The sequence below is a fragment of the Microcaecilia unicolor genome, chromosome 10 (genome assembly GCF_901765095.1).
Source record: "Microcaecilia unicolor chromosome 10, aMicUni1.1, whole genome shotgun sequence".
In the NCBI taxonomy this organism is placed as follows: domain Eukaryota; kingdom Metazoa; phylum Chordata; class Amphibia; order Gymnophiona; family Siphonopidae; genus Microcaecilia; species Microcaecilia unicolor.
Window position 1 is genome coordinate 218,707,105 of NC_044040.1, and position 17,593 is coordinate 218,724,697.

General features: G+C 43.4%; 1 protein-coding gene across 3 annotated transcripts in view; it reads right to left on the bottom strand.

Annotated features, from left to right (window-relative positions):
• The window catches only part of LOC115479154 (cytochrome P450 2J5-like), a 137,880-nt gene that overhangs the window by 28,214 nt on the left and 92,073 nt on the right, over window positions 1-17,593 (bottom strand). For all 3 annotated transcript variants that reach the window (XM_030216933.1, XM_030216932.1, XM_030216934.1), the window contains one exon: window positions 12,602-12,762. In XM_030216933.1, coding sequence (XP_030072793.1) covers window positions 12,602-12,762 — 161 coding nt within the window. The remainder of the gene's footprint in view (window positions 1-12,601; window positions 12,763-17,593) is intronic.

A 17,593-nucleotide genomic window follows, 5' to 3' on the forward strand; every position in this document is an offset into this window, starting at 1 on the left:
TAAAAGTAATAGTCACAATTAATACCTTTAACAATTCAACATCAGATCCTTCAAAATATTATAAAACCATGTCTGATGTTATGACAAACTAAAATTAATTTAAAGTGTTGATGTCACCTTAGTAAGCTGCTACAAATTAGGAAAATATAAATATTTTTTATATATAATTAACATATCATCTTTATTAGTATTAAACAAATATAAGCACAATAATCAATTACTTAACTTATTGTTCTTTACTACACATATCAAAATCTCATATTAAAATAACCATTCATCCTTCATTCATAACCAATAAAAAGCCAAAAGGCCAAAAAGGCATCAAACAGTCAAATCATCCCGTGGGAAAACATCATAGTGTCCAAACCCTTAATATCTCAGCGGCATTCAACATCCGATGCTGTCCAGCTGTAGGGAATTAGATCCTCCACGGGACAAGACTGAACTCCAACAGTCTGAAATCTAGTAACTAGTCCAACAGGACTCTTCACATCCAATAACTTCAACTCTTTATCCAGCTCAAAATCCTTGTTGTTTATCATGTAGCTTCAGCTCATTTTCAGCTTCAGTTCATTTTCAGCTTGACACAAACAATATGTTTCGCTCAATTGGCGTACCAATCTTGTGTTTCGCTCAATAGGCGTCCTCAGGAGCTGTTACACTAAAAATATTATCTATAGCACACCATCGCTGGGAATCAATCAGTCCGACCAAACATCAGAACTGTATCAACTCAACCGGATCAGCTTTAAAAGTAAATAACACTTTTAGCCTACAATGATAACTTCCCCCCCAATTAAAAAAAAAGAGAAATGTCTCTAGAAATGGAAATCACTGCTATATGTATCTATATGTATAGATCAGCATTCAGCTTTTGAATCTCAGATATCCTCTGTAATCAACAAATCTTTTAAGACCTTTTGGAAACTGAACCATATAAGATCCTTCCTCCGAAATCTTGAGGTTGCTTGTACAATCTCTAGTCTTAACTGAACTTGATTGTTGTAACTCCGTTTATGCTGGCTGCAAGGTGGGCTTTCTGAAATGACTGCAGACTGCTCAGAATACTGGAGGTAGATTTGTCTACTGAGTATCATGTTTTGATAGGATATCCCCTTTATTACTTAAGTTGCATTGGCTTCCCATAAGAGCAAGGATTATATTTAGGCAAGGACAGGCAAGGACAAATCAAACTCGGGTATACATATAAAGTATCACATACCATGTAAAATGAGTTTATCTTGTTGGGCAGACTGGATGGACCATACAGGTCTTTATCTGTCGTCATTTACTATGTTACTATGTAAGGGGGACCAGTGCACTATGAATGCTGGCTCCTCCCATGACCAAATGGCTTGGATTTGGTCGTTTCTGAGAGGGGCGTCCTCGGTTTCCATTATCGCTGAAAACTGGGGACGACCATCTCTAAGGTCAACCTAAATGATGAGATTTGGGCGTCCCCGACCATATTATCGAAACGAAAGATGGACACCCATCTTGTTTCGATAATACGGGTTTCCCCGCCACTTCACGGAGCCGTCCTGCGAGGACGGCCCCAGGAAAACTTGGGCGCCCCGTTTGATTATTTCTTTATTTATTACATTTGTACCCCGCGCTTTCCCACACATGGCAGGCTCAATGTGGCTTACATAGTAACAATATAAATAACTACAAAGTCGTAAGAAGAATATACAGTTTGTGGTAAACGCAAAACTAATGGGGTTAACGGAAAGTAAGTTAAACATAGGAGGAATTGGGTTCAGAAGGAAAAGAGTGTTGGGAGGTAGGCGTAGAAAGATGGAAAGGAATGGATATGGGGTAGTAGGATAATGGGGAACATGGTAAGAATATAACTATTGTCAATAATAATCATATGGGCAAGTTTTGATTAGGTTGGATCGTTAGGGTAGGCTATCTTGAAGAGATGGGTCTTCAGTGCTTTTCTGAAGGGCAGAAGGCCATTAATGATACGGATAGATCTTGGTAGAGCATTCCAAAGCTGGCTACCTAAAAAGGAAAAATTGGATGCGTGGAAGGATTTGTACTTAATACCTTTGCAGTTAGGGAGGTGTAGATTGAGGTAAGTACATAAGTACATAAGTAGTGCCATACTGGGAAAGACCAAAGGTCCATCTAGCCCAGCATCCTGTCACCGACAGTGGCCAATCCAGGTCAAGGGCACCTGGCACGCTCCCCAAACGTAAAAACATTCCAGACAAGTTATACCTAAAAATGCGGAATTTTTCCAAGTCCATTTAATAGCGGTCTATGGACTTGTCCTTTAGGAATCTATCTAACCCCTTTTTAAACTCCGTCAAGCTAACCGCCCGTACCACGTTCTCCGGCAACGAATTCCAGAGTCTAATTACACGTTGGGTGAAGAAAAATTTTCTCCGATTCGTTTTAAATTTACCACACTGTAGCTTCAACTCATGCCCTCTAGTCCTAGTATTTTTGGATAGCGTGAACAGTCGCTTCACATCCACCCGATCCATTCCACTCATTATTTTATACACTTCTATCATATCTCCCCTCAGCCGTCTCTTCTCCAAGCTGAAAAGCCCTAGCCTTCTCAGCCTCTCTTCATAGGAAAGTCGTCCCATCCCCACTATCATTTTCGTCGCCCTTCGCTGTACCTTTTCCAATTCTACTATATCTTTTTTGAGATACGGAGACCAGTACTGAACACAATACTCCAGGTGCGGTCGCACCATGGAGCGATACAACGGCATTATAACATCCGCACACCTGGACTCCATACCCTTCCTAATAACACCCAACATTCTATTCGCTTTCCTAGCCGCAGCAGCACACTGAGCAGAAGGTTTCAGCGTATCATCGACGACGACACCCAGATCCCTTTCTTGATCCGTAACTCCTAACGTGGAACCTTGCAAGACGTAGCTATAATTCGGGTTCCTCTTACCCACATGCATCACTTTGCACTTGTCAACATTGAACTTCATCTGCCACCTGCACGCCCATTCTCCCAGTCTCGCAAGGTCCTCCTGTAATCGTTCACATTCCTCCTGCGACTTGACGACCCTGAATAATTTTGTGTCATCGGCGAATTTAATTACCTCACTAGTTAGTCCCATCTCTAGGTCATTTATAAATACATTAAAAAGCAACGGACCCAGCACAGACCCCTGCGGGACCCCACTAACTACCCTCCTCCAATGAGAATACTGGCCACGCAATCCTACTCTCTGCTTCCTATCTTTCAACCAGTTCTTAATCCATAATAATACCCTACCTCCGATTCCATGACTCTGCAATTTCCTCAGGAGTCTTTCGTGCGGCACTTTGTCAAACGCCTTCTGAAAATCCAGATATACAATATCAACCGGCTCCCCATTGTCCACATGTTTGCTTACCCCCTCAAAAAAATGCATTAGATTGGTGAGGCAAGACTTCCCTTCACTAAATCCGTGCTGACTTTGTCTCATCAGTCCATGTTTTTGTATATGCTCTGCAATTTTATTCTTAATAATAGCCTCCACCATCTTGCCCGGCACCGACGTCAGACTCACCGGTCTATAATTTCCCGGATCTCCTCTGGAACCCTTCTTAAAAATCGGAGTAACATTGGCTACCCTCCAGTCTTCCGGTACTACACTCGATCTTAGGGACAGATTGCATATTTCTAACAGTAGCTCCGCAAGTTCATTTTTTAGTTCTATTAATACTCTGGGATGAATACCATCAGGTCCCGGTGATTTACTACTCTGTTCCTGGTTGAGGTCCCGGTGATTTACTACTCTGTTCCTGGTTGGGAGGTCAATAAGATGATTCATGTAGTTGGGGGCTTCTCTGTGTAATATCCTGTAAATCATTGTGTGGACTTTAAAGTTAATTCTTTCTCTGATGGGGAGCCAGTGAAGTTTCTCTCAAAGAGGTGTTGCGCTGTCGAATCTTGACTTACCAAAAATAAGTCTGGTTGCCGTGTTTTGGGAAGTCTGGAACTTTTTCAATATTAGGGACTTACAACCTAGAAAAATACTATGGTGTCTAATGGAAGATATGAGTTCACTCTTTTCAAAATCCACATTATATTAACCTCTGGGGTGCTAAGAGTAGTTGGGATGCATGGAGAATGTTGAGAAGATAGGACTAAACATTGTGTTTTCTCTTTATTTAATTTCATCCTGAAAGCATCAGCCCAGGAGGTTAAAGTGGTCACATCTGTGTTTATTTTATTGGAGATTTCAGATAGGTCAGTTTTAAAAGGGATGAATATGGTGACGTCGTCAGCGTAGATGAAGGGATTGAGGCCATATTTGGCTAGTGCTCGGGCCAGAGAAATCATCATTAGGTTAAAAAGAACTGGAGAAAGCGGACATCCCTGTGGCACTCCGCATTCCGATAGCCATGGGGATGACATGTTTGTAGGCCCCTCCACATGGTGTAGCATCAGATTATATGCAACCGGTGATTAAATTTCCTCTGTACAATGCCTTGCCTACTGCAAGGAACTACCTGAGACTACATTTCCCAAACACATGAAACTGATTTACAGATCAGTGCACTCTGACAATTTTACCTATCAGGGTGCCAAGTGGTGGAACTCTTTGCCAGCAGCTTTTAGAAGCCAACAAGATGACCTGAAATTTTGCAAGACTCTGAAATCTTACCTCTTTGCTAAGTTCTTATTAAGAGAAAATGGTCCTTTAACTTAATCTAGTTTTGTTGCCAGGTTCTGCATATTTCCTGTGCCCTTTATCTTGTTGCTTTGTGTATTATCTTTATAAACAATTTTTCCTGCTTATTTTGTATTTAACATATTGTTAGTACAGTTATGACTTTCTCTATATAATTATTTAATTCTGTTCTTTTATTGTAAGCCACATTGAACTCAAGATTGATTGTGATAGGAGGAAGTGACGTCACCAGCGGAGATGGCAGCCTAAGCCAAGAGCTCTGACGAGCCCCGAGCAGAAATAACAAAACCACCCCACTAAAACAGTGTTTTCTGAGGGAGCTGAGAGAGACAGGCGACAATAAACAGTAGCAAAGAAAGAAATAATGGCATCACAAGCCTCCATGGTCGATTTGTCGGCGTTCGCATACGCGAACGCAACCATGAACAAACATGGAGACACCCCGGCGGACCAGCCACCCGACTCACCAGTAGAACAGCAAACACATAATTCCCCACCTTTGTTTGAGTTGGGAGACGGTCCAGGACAGGAGGAAACAACCCTGCGGGACATCGGCTCCTGGGTGAAAGAAATACAATCAGACCTCAAGGCCATGCGCTCGGACCTCGCGGCGCTGGGGGCGGACCTGAGAGGGGAGATAGAGGCGCTCGGCGTCTGCATGGCAGAGAACAAGGAAAGGTTGGAGGAGCAGGCTGAAGCAATCCAGGGCTTAAATCGGCAGGCAGCTGAGTTTAAACAAGTCACAACAGATCTGGGACAAGCTGGAGGACCTAGAGAACTGCAGCAGAAGGAATAACATTAGGTTTAGAGGGCTCCCAGAAGTACCGACATATGCTGATTGTGAAATGGTGGCACAAAAGATCACAAGTGCACTACTGACAACGATACAAATCAACAAACAACCTTCAGAGATTCAGATCATGCGCGCCCATCGGGCGCTGGGACCGCCAAGAGCAAACAAGCCGCGGGACCTCATTGCATGTTTTGATGACTTTAAACTAAAAGAAAAGATCATGCAGGCGTCCCGGGCGACGTCAGATTTCCAGTTCTTATGCTATAAATTGCTATCAAGATTTAGCAGCTTGTACTTTGAAGAGGCGTGTGGAATTGAAACCCTTCACACAATTGCTACAAGCAGAGGGGATCCAGTACCGATGGAGCTATCCTTTCACTTTACGCTTCTACAAAGATGGTAAGCTCCATCAAATACGAAATTTTGAGGAAACAAGAGAGATATTGCCAGATGGTTCTTGCACTAAGGAAGGGAATCCAGCTCAACAATCAGCCACGGCTAAACCGCCCAAACCGCGATGGCAAAGAGTGACAAAGGGCAAGGGACGCCTCCAGCGGCAGTACTCGGAGCCCCAATTAAGACCTGCGATGGAAGCAAGGAAGAACAGGAATTAAAAAAAAACCAAAATCAAAGAAGAACAGCTGAATTGAGAAGATCATCCACAGACTGAGACTTACAGATATGGTATTAATAGAAAAATTGCTCTGATATAAGATGTACATTCTGTTTATGGAAAGGGGCAGGTTTGTTTTATTTAAAAGTCTGCTGGTTTGATAATGTTTAGCAGGTGGGTTATGCCAAATATTTGCATGCATAAAGAGGGGGGTGAGGTCTCTTCCCCAAAGGCACACCTATGCAAGGGGTACAGATGTGCCAACTAGGAGGGAGGAGGGAGAATGGGATGGGTGGGGGGAAGGGAGGTAGAAGGGACAATGAAGAAGAATTGATGACCAGATGTAGCATAATAAGGGAACTAATGGTGAACTATCAGTCAGTGGGCTTAAACCATAGATTTTTTTTACAAGTTCTGGAGATGACCCTTAATGTTAAGGGACTAAATTCCCCTATGAAACGCCAGCTGCTATTTAAAGAGACACAGTGCGCCTAAAGGCAGATGTGTCATTTATACAAGAAACACATTTGCTCCCAGATAGGGAACATCTTTGTCAAGGGGGCAAAGGCCGACATATATATTTTGCATCTAACCACAAAGAAAAAAAAGAAAAAGGGAGTCATCATACTAACCAACAAGTACCCTTGGCAAGTGCAGAACGTAATAAGGGACAGAAAGGGCCGATATTTAATATTGATAGTGCGACTGGGAACTGAGACGCTTTCTTTATTAAACATATATGCCCATAATGAACGCCAAGGTGCTTTTTATAAGGAAGTATCTAAGGCGCTGAGTAAGAATATTTATAGCATTTTACTAGTAGGAGGAGATTTTAACCTGATGCCACATCCAAAGCTAGATAACTCGTCAGGAGGAGTGCTATATTCTCAATCAGATAGAGCCCAGTTGCACAAGTTCCTGGGTACTTGGCACTTAATAGATATATGGCACCAAAGACACCCACAGTCCCGGGGGTACACATATCACTCGGTGGTTCATGACTCACATTCACGCCTAGATATGTGGCTGGGGCCTCCCAATATATCCTCCAACGTAGAATATCAATACTCCCTAGAACATGGTCAGACCATGCACCAGTTACATTGGAGTTAGAGTGGGTGCTGAGAACCCCTGAGACTCCACCATGGGGCTTCAGCAATGAGCTGCTAGCAAACACCACGGTGATTACACGTCTAGAAGCGGAGATAAAGGAATATTTAGCTATTAATGATAATGGGGAGGTAACATCGCAGATATTGTGGGAGGGCCTAAAAGCAGTAATCAGGGGGAAAATAGCAGCGATACAGGCACACACAAAGAAGCAAGCGAATGCTCATACACAAGCTTTACATGCGGAACTGCTAGGCTTGACATTGCAAGCTCAACAGCAACCTCTATCAAAACACGACCAAAATCATATACATGCTATTCAGCTGGCCCTGAGGGAACTACAATTAGCGGACGTAGCAGAACGACTACAGCAGGTCAGACAAACACATTTTGAATTTGGTAATAGAACATCGAGACTATTAGCATATAAGCTAAAGAAGCACGCTTTAAACTCCTATCTACTACTTAACATTTCTAAAGCGCTACTAGGGTTACGCAGCGCTGTACAATTTAACAAAGAAGGACAGTCCCTGCTCGAAGGAGCTTACAATCTAAAGGACAACATGTCAAGTTGGGGCAGTCTAGATATCCAGAATGGAGGTATAATGGTTAGGTGCCGAAAGCGACATTGAAGAGGTGGGCTTTGAGTAAGGATTTGAAGATGGGCAGGGAGGGGGCCTGGCGTATGGGCTCAGGGAGTTTATTCCAAGCATGGGGTGAGGCGAGGCAGAAAGGGCGGAGTCTGGAGTTGGCGGTGGTGGAGAAGGGTACTGAGAGGAGGGATTTGTCCTGTGAGCGGAGGTTACAGGTAGGAGCGTAAGGGGAGATGTATACATACAATCCGCACAGACAAGGGGAAAACATGTACTAAACTTGAGGAAATTAAGGAAGTCTTCTATAAATTTTATCAGGGGCTATACCAGGCTGAAGAATTAGCAACACCGCAAGAGGCTCAGGACTATCTAAAACAGGCAGCACTCCCAAAGCTGACAGCCGGGGAGGTTGAGACACTATCCAACCCAATCACGTTGGAGGAGGTGCAGTGGGCCATCCAAGATCTACCGAATGGGAATATTACAAAAAGTATAGTAATCTGTTGGCCCCGGTACTGGTCCGAGTATTTAATGAAATTGACTCTCAATCAGAGCTACCATATTCGTGGCGACTGGCAAACCTGGAAAAGATCCTCAAAAACACGGGTCTTACCGCCCGATTTCTTTGCTAGGGTCAGATTATAAAACCTTCACTAAAATCCTAGCCCACCGATTACAACAGGTGATGCCGAAATTGGTCCTTGCTGACCAAACAGGGTTCATAAGAGGGAGAAAGACATTCGACAGTATACGTAGAGCGATCCATCTAATCCATGAAGCGGGGGACACAAAGTAGCCAACACTACTATTATCCCTAGACGCCGAAAAGGTGTTTGATCGGGTCCGATGGACGTTCATGTTTTCAGTACTGGAACAGATGGGCATTTCAGGACAGTTCACCTCATGGCTTGCATTGCTGTATGTCAATCCCATTGCCTCACTGCGAATTAACGGATCGAGTTCCGAGCTAATACATCTAGGAAGGGGAACTCGCCAGGGGCGCGCGTTATCTCCACTGTTGTTCGCACTCAGACCCATAAGATAATGTTGTTTGCGGACGACATCCTGCTTACACTAACTCACTCTCAGGAATCACTATCAGGGGTAATGAAAAGCTTACAAGAATTTGGGAGGCTATCGGGATTCCGGGTGAACATGGACAAGTCAGAGATAATGGGGGTGGGCCTGCTGTGGAGCAATCGCTGTGCCAGAAATATCCTTTCCGCTGGGTTACTCGGTCACTGAGATATTTGGGGATCAATCTTACAGCTAAAATAGCAGATATATATGAGGCAAATTTTCCCCACAAAGTTTGAGAATTGTTCCAGGAATTAGAGAGGTGGGAAGGGCTGGAGTTATCATGGATGGGAAGGATATCAGTGGTAAAAATGATGGTCTTGCCAAAGATTCTATATCTATTTCTGGCATTGCCCCTGCCGATCACCAAACAATTCTTTTGTCACTTACATTGCAAAGTATTCGCTTACATATCAAACATATAAATGGCGACTGACCGTACTCACTCGCAAATGCGCAGTAGACTTCCCTCTCTGTCCCGCCCCCGCGTCAATACGTGATGGTGGGGGGGCGGGACAGAGGGAAACTGCGCAAAGGGGAGGGAACTGCCGAGGTCGCCACCGCTCCCCCTCCCCCCCCCCCCAGAGTCTCCGCCGCCACCCGGCTCGTCTCTTCACTATTCAACTTACATCTCTGGAGCAGGCAAATCAGCTGAGCTGCTGTTGGCCTTCCTTCCCTGCCTGTGTCCCGCCCTCGCCAACGTTACATCACATGAGGGCGGGACACAGGCAGAGAAAGAAGGCCGACAAGAGCTCAGCTGATCTGCCTGCGCCGGCGGCGACTCGGGAAGGAGGGGGGGTACCGGCAGCGGCGAACTCGGGGGGGAGGGGCCAGTGGCGACCCAGTAGCCCGTTTTAACGGGCTCAACGGCTAGTGGCAACATAAACCACCTAGAGTGAGGGCAGCCATAATGTTTCAACCTAAAGGCAAGGGGGGCATGGGAGTACCTAATTTCATCCAATACCATCAAGCCGCGCAGTTATGTGTGCTGGCGGCGTGGGGTTCAAACATCGTAAAGCCCTGGATATAAATTGAGAAGCATTGGTTGGGTATGGAGCAATTACACGCTATACTATGGGCCCCGCAGAGACAATTATTAACATGTATAAGACAGGTGCCCGCACAGTATGTTTCCCCCTACAAACTTGGAGTACCCAGCGACAGAAGTTCCTACCAGGCAGGAAACACTTTAGGCGTATGAAGATACAGACAGCTATGGGCTGTCCTATAGGGGCAGCAGACAATGTGTTTCGAATATGGAAACAAAAGGGGTTGGTAGCTTTAAACCAAATATGGGCAGAAGGGAGTAGGGTGCCATTTGCAGAATTGCAAGAAGAATTTGATTTACCAGGGTCCCATCTGTATCACTATAATAGAATCCGGGACTATGTAAATCGGCGAGCTAAAAAGGAACTAATGACAGAGGATACTGCCATAGAAATGGCTTTGGGAGGAGGATGTCAAAGAGGGTGTATATCTCGATTATATAGAGCGTTAGGATCATATTATAATCTACTAGTATATTACACCCAAAGATGGGAAAAAGCTTTAAAGATAAACTATAATACCAAAAAGTGGGATAAGGCACTGATGTATATGCTAAAAGTTTCCATCTCTAGTTCTCTAGTAGAAAGTGGATATAAAATGTTGTATCAATGGTACCTGACTCCTCATAAAATAGCAAAAATGTATAGGAAAGGAAACGGTTGGTGCTGGAGGGGGTGCAGGGAAACGGGTGATATGGCTCATATGTGGTGGACATGCCCCAAGGCGCAGGTGTATTGGTTGGAGCTAATCCAGACGCTAGGAAAAATCGTAGGGAAACCATATGACTTTAAGGCTGAGACGTGCCTATTGCATTTTCAACCGACAGACATTCCATCAATAACACATCGACTGGCCTCGGTGTGGCTGGTCGCAGGGAAGATTGCATTGGCCTCGGCATGGAAACAGCCCATGATGCCGCCAGTGATAAAGGTGGTACATAAGATGGATTACCTCTACCAAATGTCTAAAATGACTGCTATAAAGGCAGGGCGGATTACACAATTCTATAAACATTGGGACAAATATACAGCATGGAGGCTAACAGCTGGCGCGTGGAATTGGATGCGCCCAGACTCATAATAGCTCCATAATATGGTGCTAGGACAAAGAAGCACCATGTAGACATAATGGTCATTAGCAATATTATGTGTTAGGTAGGGGGGTGGGCGATAGAGGATAGAACATTCAGAAAAATGGTTCAATCGTTGTTATTAGCATATGTTCTATGTATGTTAAAAATGTAATAAAAATACTTTAAAAAAAAAGATTGATTGTGATAATGTGGGGGAATAAAGGGCATAAAATAAATAAAGTCAGCCAAGTATTTTAGCACAGGTCTCATTTTATGTATAAGTACATAAGTGTTGTCATACTGGGAAAGACCAAAGGTCCATCAAGCCCAGAAACCTGTTTCCAACAGTGGCCAATCCAGGTCACAAATACCTGGCAAGATCGCAAAAATGTACAAAACATTTTATACTGCTTATCCCAGAAATAGTGGATTTTCTCCAAGTCCACTTAATAACGGTCTATGGACTTTTCCTTTAGGAAGCCATCCAAACCTTTTTAAAACTCCGCTAAGCTAACCGCCTTTACCACATTCTCTGGCAACAAATTCCAGAGTTTAATTACACATTGAGTGAAGAAAACTTTTCTCTGATTTGTTTTAAGTTTACTACATTGTAGCTTCATCGCATGCCCCCTAGTCCTAGTATGCAATGAGACCTAGTTACCATTTTTATTTATTTATTAGGATTTATTTACCACCTTTTTGAAGGAATTCACTCAAGGCGGTGTACAGTAAGAAAAGATCAAACATGAGCAATAAGCAATTATAGTAATACAAAGTATTGTATAGTATACTACTTACAATGTCAACACAATATGTAACAGAACATTATAATTGATAGTGAAGGGTAAAGCAAGGATGGAACATATGGATAGGTAAGACAGTAGGAAGAGTTAGAAAGTAAGTTGCATATGAGGTCAGAGAGATCGTTAAATATTATCTCAGCTACAGTAGGAGTGGATAAACATGTCCTGCTGCAGTACATGCCCCAAGTCACTCCTTGTGTTTGTGAGTGAGACTAACAAGTTAGTTACTTCTTCCGTTAAAGGCTTGGTTGAAGAGCTAAGCTTTCACCTGCTTCCTGAAGTAGAGGTAGTCTTGTGTTAAGCGGAGCCTTTCAGGCAATGCATTCCAGAGTGTGGGGGCTACTCCGGAGAAGGCTCGCTTGCGGGTATCACATCGTGTAATGTCTTTTGGAGAGGGTGTGGATAGTGGGATTACCTTAGTGTCCTTGGCGGTGTGTGGAGGATCAGCCTATTCTTCAGGTACTCAGGGCCTTGACTAATAACTGGGGTTAACAGTAAAGTAGCACATCTTAACTGCTAACTTCACCCTTATATTGTACATGTAACACCCTGGGTGATGTCATTTCTCTTCTACACGTGTTTTTGTTTTTTTCTAAAATGGTTGTTCATTTTCTAAGTGCTGGCTAATATCCTTATGTAGATTTTACAAAAGGCTCCATATTCAATGAGCCTTTTATACAGGAAATTTTTAAACATCCTGATTTGTATGTCCCTTTTCTGACCTTCATGCAAAATGAGGCTTAAAGGCTGCTGTAGGTAAGAGCAGGAGCGGGTTGGAGCACTGAGGGTCTGCTTTTAGGCCAAAGATTTCTGAGGAAGGCAGAGAGCTCACCTTGCCCCATGCTGTGCCTGGGAATTTGATCACCATATCAAAGACTTTCATGAAATGCAGGAAGTGTTTGTCATCAGTGTCAAAGCGATGTCCAAATACCACAGCACACATGACATTGCCCACAGAATTCCTCAAAGGCAAATCTGGATTCATAGGCCTTCCTGAGGGCAGAAGAACATATCAGATGATTAGAAATTCTGAGACTGACATCAAACTGAAATTGCTTTTAATGATCAACAGTTTTAGAATTAATCAGGCCACCATTCAGCAAGATACAGAGTGACAAAGTTATCTGGATAAAGTTACCCAGATAACTTGAACTGACTAAAAGTGCCATTGACTATACTTGGCTGAAGGTACCTGGATGAATTGAACTAGATAACTTTATTGCTCATCAGTATTTCAAAATGTAGCACGGTGACATGTTAGATCCCAATTCCCAATCCCTCCTGCCCCCAGGGAAACCAAAGTAGCTGTGTGCAAAGCATTTTGCCAGGGTAGCTTTGGGAATTACAAAGCTCTGAGTTTATCAATAGAAATCAAACAAAATAAAACATGGAAAAGAAAATAAGACAATACCTTTTTTATTGGACATAACTTAATACATTTCTTGATTAGCTTTCGAAGGTTGCCCTTCTTCCTCAGATCGGAAATAAGCAAATGTGGTAGCAGATAGTATATATGAGAGAAACATTAAAGCATTACTTTGACAGTCTGACAGAGTGGGAGGGTGGGGGTATATGGGGACATCAAAGCATTTCATTGATATTCTAAAAGCTCTGAGTTTAAATTTCCTCAACTGCTGAGCACGTGGAGCATTATTTTAGAAAGGGTGTACAAACCAGAATCGAGATGTAACTACGAGAAAAGTTACACTGGCTCCCACTCAAAGAACGCATCACGTTCAAGATTTGTACCCTAGTTCATAAAATCATCCATGGAGAAGCCCCAGCTTATATGTCAGACCTGATAGACTTACCGACTAGGAATGTCAAAAGATCAGCCCGCACGTTCCTTAATCTTCATCTCCCAAGCTGCAAAGGTCTAAAATACAAACTTACGCATGCATCAAACTTTACCTACCTGAGTGCCAAGCTATGGAACGCACTGCCGCACAACCTGAGAATGATCTACGAACTAACAAACTTCGAATGTCATTGAAGACCCATCTTTTTAATAAGGCATACCACATAGAACAACATATACATGCATCTCCTATACCTTTTACTCAGAACTATTTTTATAATATCTACTTGTTAAACGTCTACTATGTTACTCAAAATCTCTATGTAACAATAATTGATTACATTCTAATCTATTACTACCAAGAATGATACATTGTAAGCCACATTGAGCCTGCAAAAAGGTGGGAAAATGTGGGATACAAATGCAATCAATAAATAAATAAATACATTGGGCTTTCACAAGAGCTTAGAAGAGAGTCTTCTGACATGGATCCTTTTCTGAGACAGATGCAGAACTGAACACCTAAGTGGCAACTATGCCCAGCAGGAGGATGCATTTTTATTATTAAACATACAGGTTGAGAACATCAATGGTAACCACCATATCAACATCTATGTGAGGATATTTATTTATTACATTTGTATCCCACATTTCCCCACATATTTGTAGGCTCAATGTGGCTTACATAGTACCGGAGAGCAGTGGCGTAGCTAGGAGGGGTGCCAGGGGAGCGGCCGCTCCCCCAAATGGAGTTGTGCCGGCACTGGCACCTTTTTTTTTCACAATGTGTTGCACTGAAAATGTGCACCAGCGCTGGCAGAAGTCCGCTTTCGCTCCCCCCGCGCCATCAACCTGGCTCCATTTCTGCTGGAGAGGCGTTTGCCGGCTCCGGTGAGAACAAATACAAAGTGATGTAGTGGTGGGATAAAGTTCATGTGGCACAGCCACAATTAGGGAATCGTACAACGGAGGAGTTGAGTTATGTCCATTACGTACTTTAGTTTTGTTGTGTCGCAGAGATCAGGCATTTAGGTTTGATCGGCAAGGAATGCCTTTTTGAATAGGTTAGTTTTTAGTGATTTCCGGACGTTTAGGTGGTCATTCATCGTTTTTAAGGCTTTTCATAATGTGTTCCACAGTTGTGTGCTTATGTAGGAAAAGCTGGATGCGTAAGTTGATTTGTATTTGAGGCCTTTGCAGCGTGGGTAGTGTAGATTTAGATATATTCATGTTGACTCGGATGTGTATCTAGTTGGAAAGTCAATCAAGTCTGTCATGTATCCAGGGGCTTCACCGTAGATAAATTTGTGAACCAGGGTGCAGATTTTGAAGGCAATGTGTTCTTTGATTGGGAGCCAGTGTAGTTTTTCACGTAGGGGTTTTACACTTTCATATCGCATTTTTTCAAATATAAGCCTAGCTGCCATGTTCTGAGCAGTCTGAAGCTTCTTTATGCATCCCGCATAAATTCCATTGCAGTAGTTTAAGTGGCTCAGTACCATTGATTGTACCATGTTGCGAAATGTTTCCCACGGGAAGAATTGTTTCAAGCGTTTGAGCTTCCTCATTGAGTGGAACATTTTCTTTCTTATGGATGCCACTTGGCTCTCTAGCGTTAAGTTACGGTCTATTGTAACGCCAAGCATTTTCAGGCTGTCTGAGATAGAAAGGGTGTAGTCTGGGGTGTTGATAGTTGTGGGATTGTCCGCACTGTGTTGGGATGAGAGGATGAGGCAATGTGTTTTTCTTTATTGAGTTTTAGATGAAATGCATTTGCCCATGAGTCCATGGTGTTTAAGCTGAGTTTGATTTCGTTGGTAATTTCAGTCAGTTTGGATTTGTATGGGATGTATATTATGACATCATCTGCATATATGAAAGGGTTAAGACCTAGGGTGGATAAGGACTTGGCTAGTGGGGTCATCATTAGGTTGAAGAGGATTGGTGATAGTGATGATCCTAGAGTTTGATTTTACTTGGTAGGTACTTGTAGTTAGGAAGCCCTTGATCCAGCTACATATGTTTCCACCAATCCTGAACATATCTAGTAATCTTATTAATCTGTCACTTATGAACTTTAATGCACACCACTTTGCATTTTTCAGGTATTTAACAGAGAGGTGTCACATATGCAACTGGCTATTGTTGGTGGAGGTGTACTTTGTACTTATGAAGGCCTAGACCAAGCAGTTTCAGTACTGCTAAATATCCAATATCTATGTCTCGTTTTGAATACTGTGAGCCCTTGGGTCCTGCTGGAGGCAGATGAACCACTGGCCTCCAAAGGACAGCCGGACAACCCCTAACTTCACCCGCGGCGACCACCGTTCACCGGGAGTTGAGCCCCCAGCTGCAAGCAGCCAACAGGACTTCAGGAAGCACAGGGGTTGGCGGACTGGCCTGAAGAAAGAGGCAGGAGCAAGCAGGGATGATCAGACAGTAGTCAGGGCTGGCAGCAAACACGGATAGTCAGGAACAAGCAGTAGTCAGGGCTGGCAGCAAACATGGATAGTCAGGAACAAGCAGTAGTCAGGGCTGGCAGCAAACATGGATAGTCAGGAACAAACAGTAAAGTCCAGAACCAGGAATACAGACAACAGACCCACACACACTGCAACTTCCCTGGAACAGAGTAGTAGCCGAAGCACAGAAGGACTGACGGCAGGGCTTTAAATAGAGAAGTAATCAGAGCCAACCATACTCAGCTGTATCCAACATGGCTGCCCCCATAGGAGATCCTCCCAAGACCAAATATGGAGTTCCTTCCTGTTCTCATTACTACAAGATGGCTGCCCCCTCCTGAGCTAGCCAAGATGGCTGCTGTCCTTGCTCCAAGTTGGATGATGGCTGCTGGACTAGGAAAACCGAAACATGGCTGATCCTCTGAGTTAACCAAGATGGCTGTCTGTGGTCTTGCTCCAAGCTAGATGACAGCTGCCGGACTTAGGAAACCGAACCAACCTTTCCTAAGCTTGATCCTCCTCTTTTTCTGAGGAGCCCGTGGCCGGTCCCAGTCGGGGGGAGCGCCAAACAGGTGAGGAACGTGACAATCTAAGAATTAATATCCAGAAGATGAGAAGTGGAAATTTCTTTTTTTTTCTGTAAATTAGAATGGTATTGAGCAGGCCAGGTGTGGAGCAAGTACCCCCCACCTCCTCCCCACCTTCCTCTGACCAAGCAATTGTAAGACAATGAGCCATTTGCCATTCACTGTTTACACCAGTGTGTTTATTAGCTTTTGAGAGACTTTTAGGATGCATCTCAAAGCGAAGTGGCAAGAAGAGGAGAGGGACAGAAAATCCTGCAGTCAGGACGGGATAAAAAAATGCTATTGCAGTGGGGGTCCTGGGAACTGAGTCCTGAATCCTTTGACGTGAGATACAGATTGCTTTTATTTGAGAATGTGCTGAAGTTGTAACTTTTAAGGAAATGCAATATATATTTTTATGTGGGCAAATGTAAGAAACAAATGGCATATCCTGTATGACGTATGATGTGTTCCTGAGAACCAGTTCTTTGTACTACAGCCTATATAACTGCCTGGTCTGGAAGACAAAGGGGGTCGATGAAAATCTTCCTCAGTCTATCTCAATAGATTAAGGAATATGCGACCATCTCCATGGCTCCACCCTTTCTTATGTGCCTGCTCCTAATTTTATTATTTCTTATTTTTCATGTTCTTGGGTAAGAATAAAACTTTGGTAATGTAAGAAGCTTCTCTTGTATAGTTGTTTTTGGTACTTATCAAGCCAGAGGGTCTAAATAATCAGTTGGGGAATTTGTGGGGTTGAGGCACTGAGTTTTGGTTCCGAGACACAGCACCAACAGGCCCAAACACTATCATTAGTTGCTGGCAGGTTGGCCCAAATGGGAGAGGTTGCTCTTGATTGGGCAAGATATTTGAAAGACAATGGTAGAGTACTTAGTTTAATTGTTCTTTGGAATGTGGTAAGCGAGGAGTGCTAGCGTTTGAGCACTCGTTTTAGACTTCCACGGAATCTTTTACATTTCTCAAGCATCTCATCT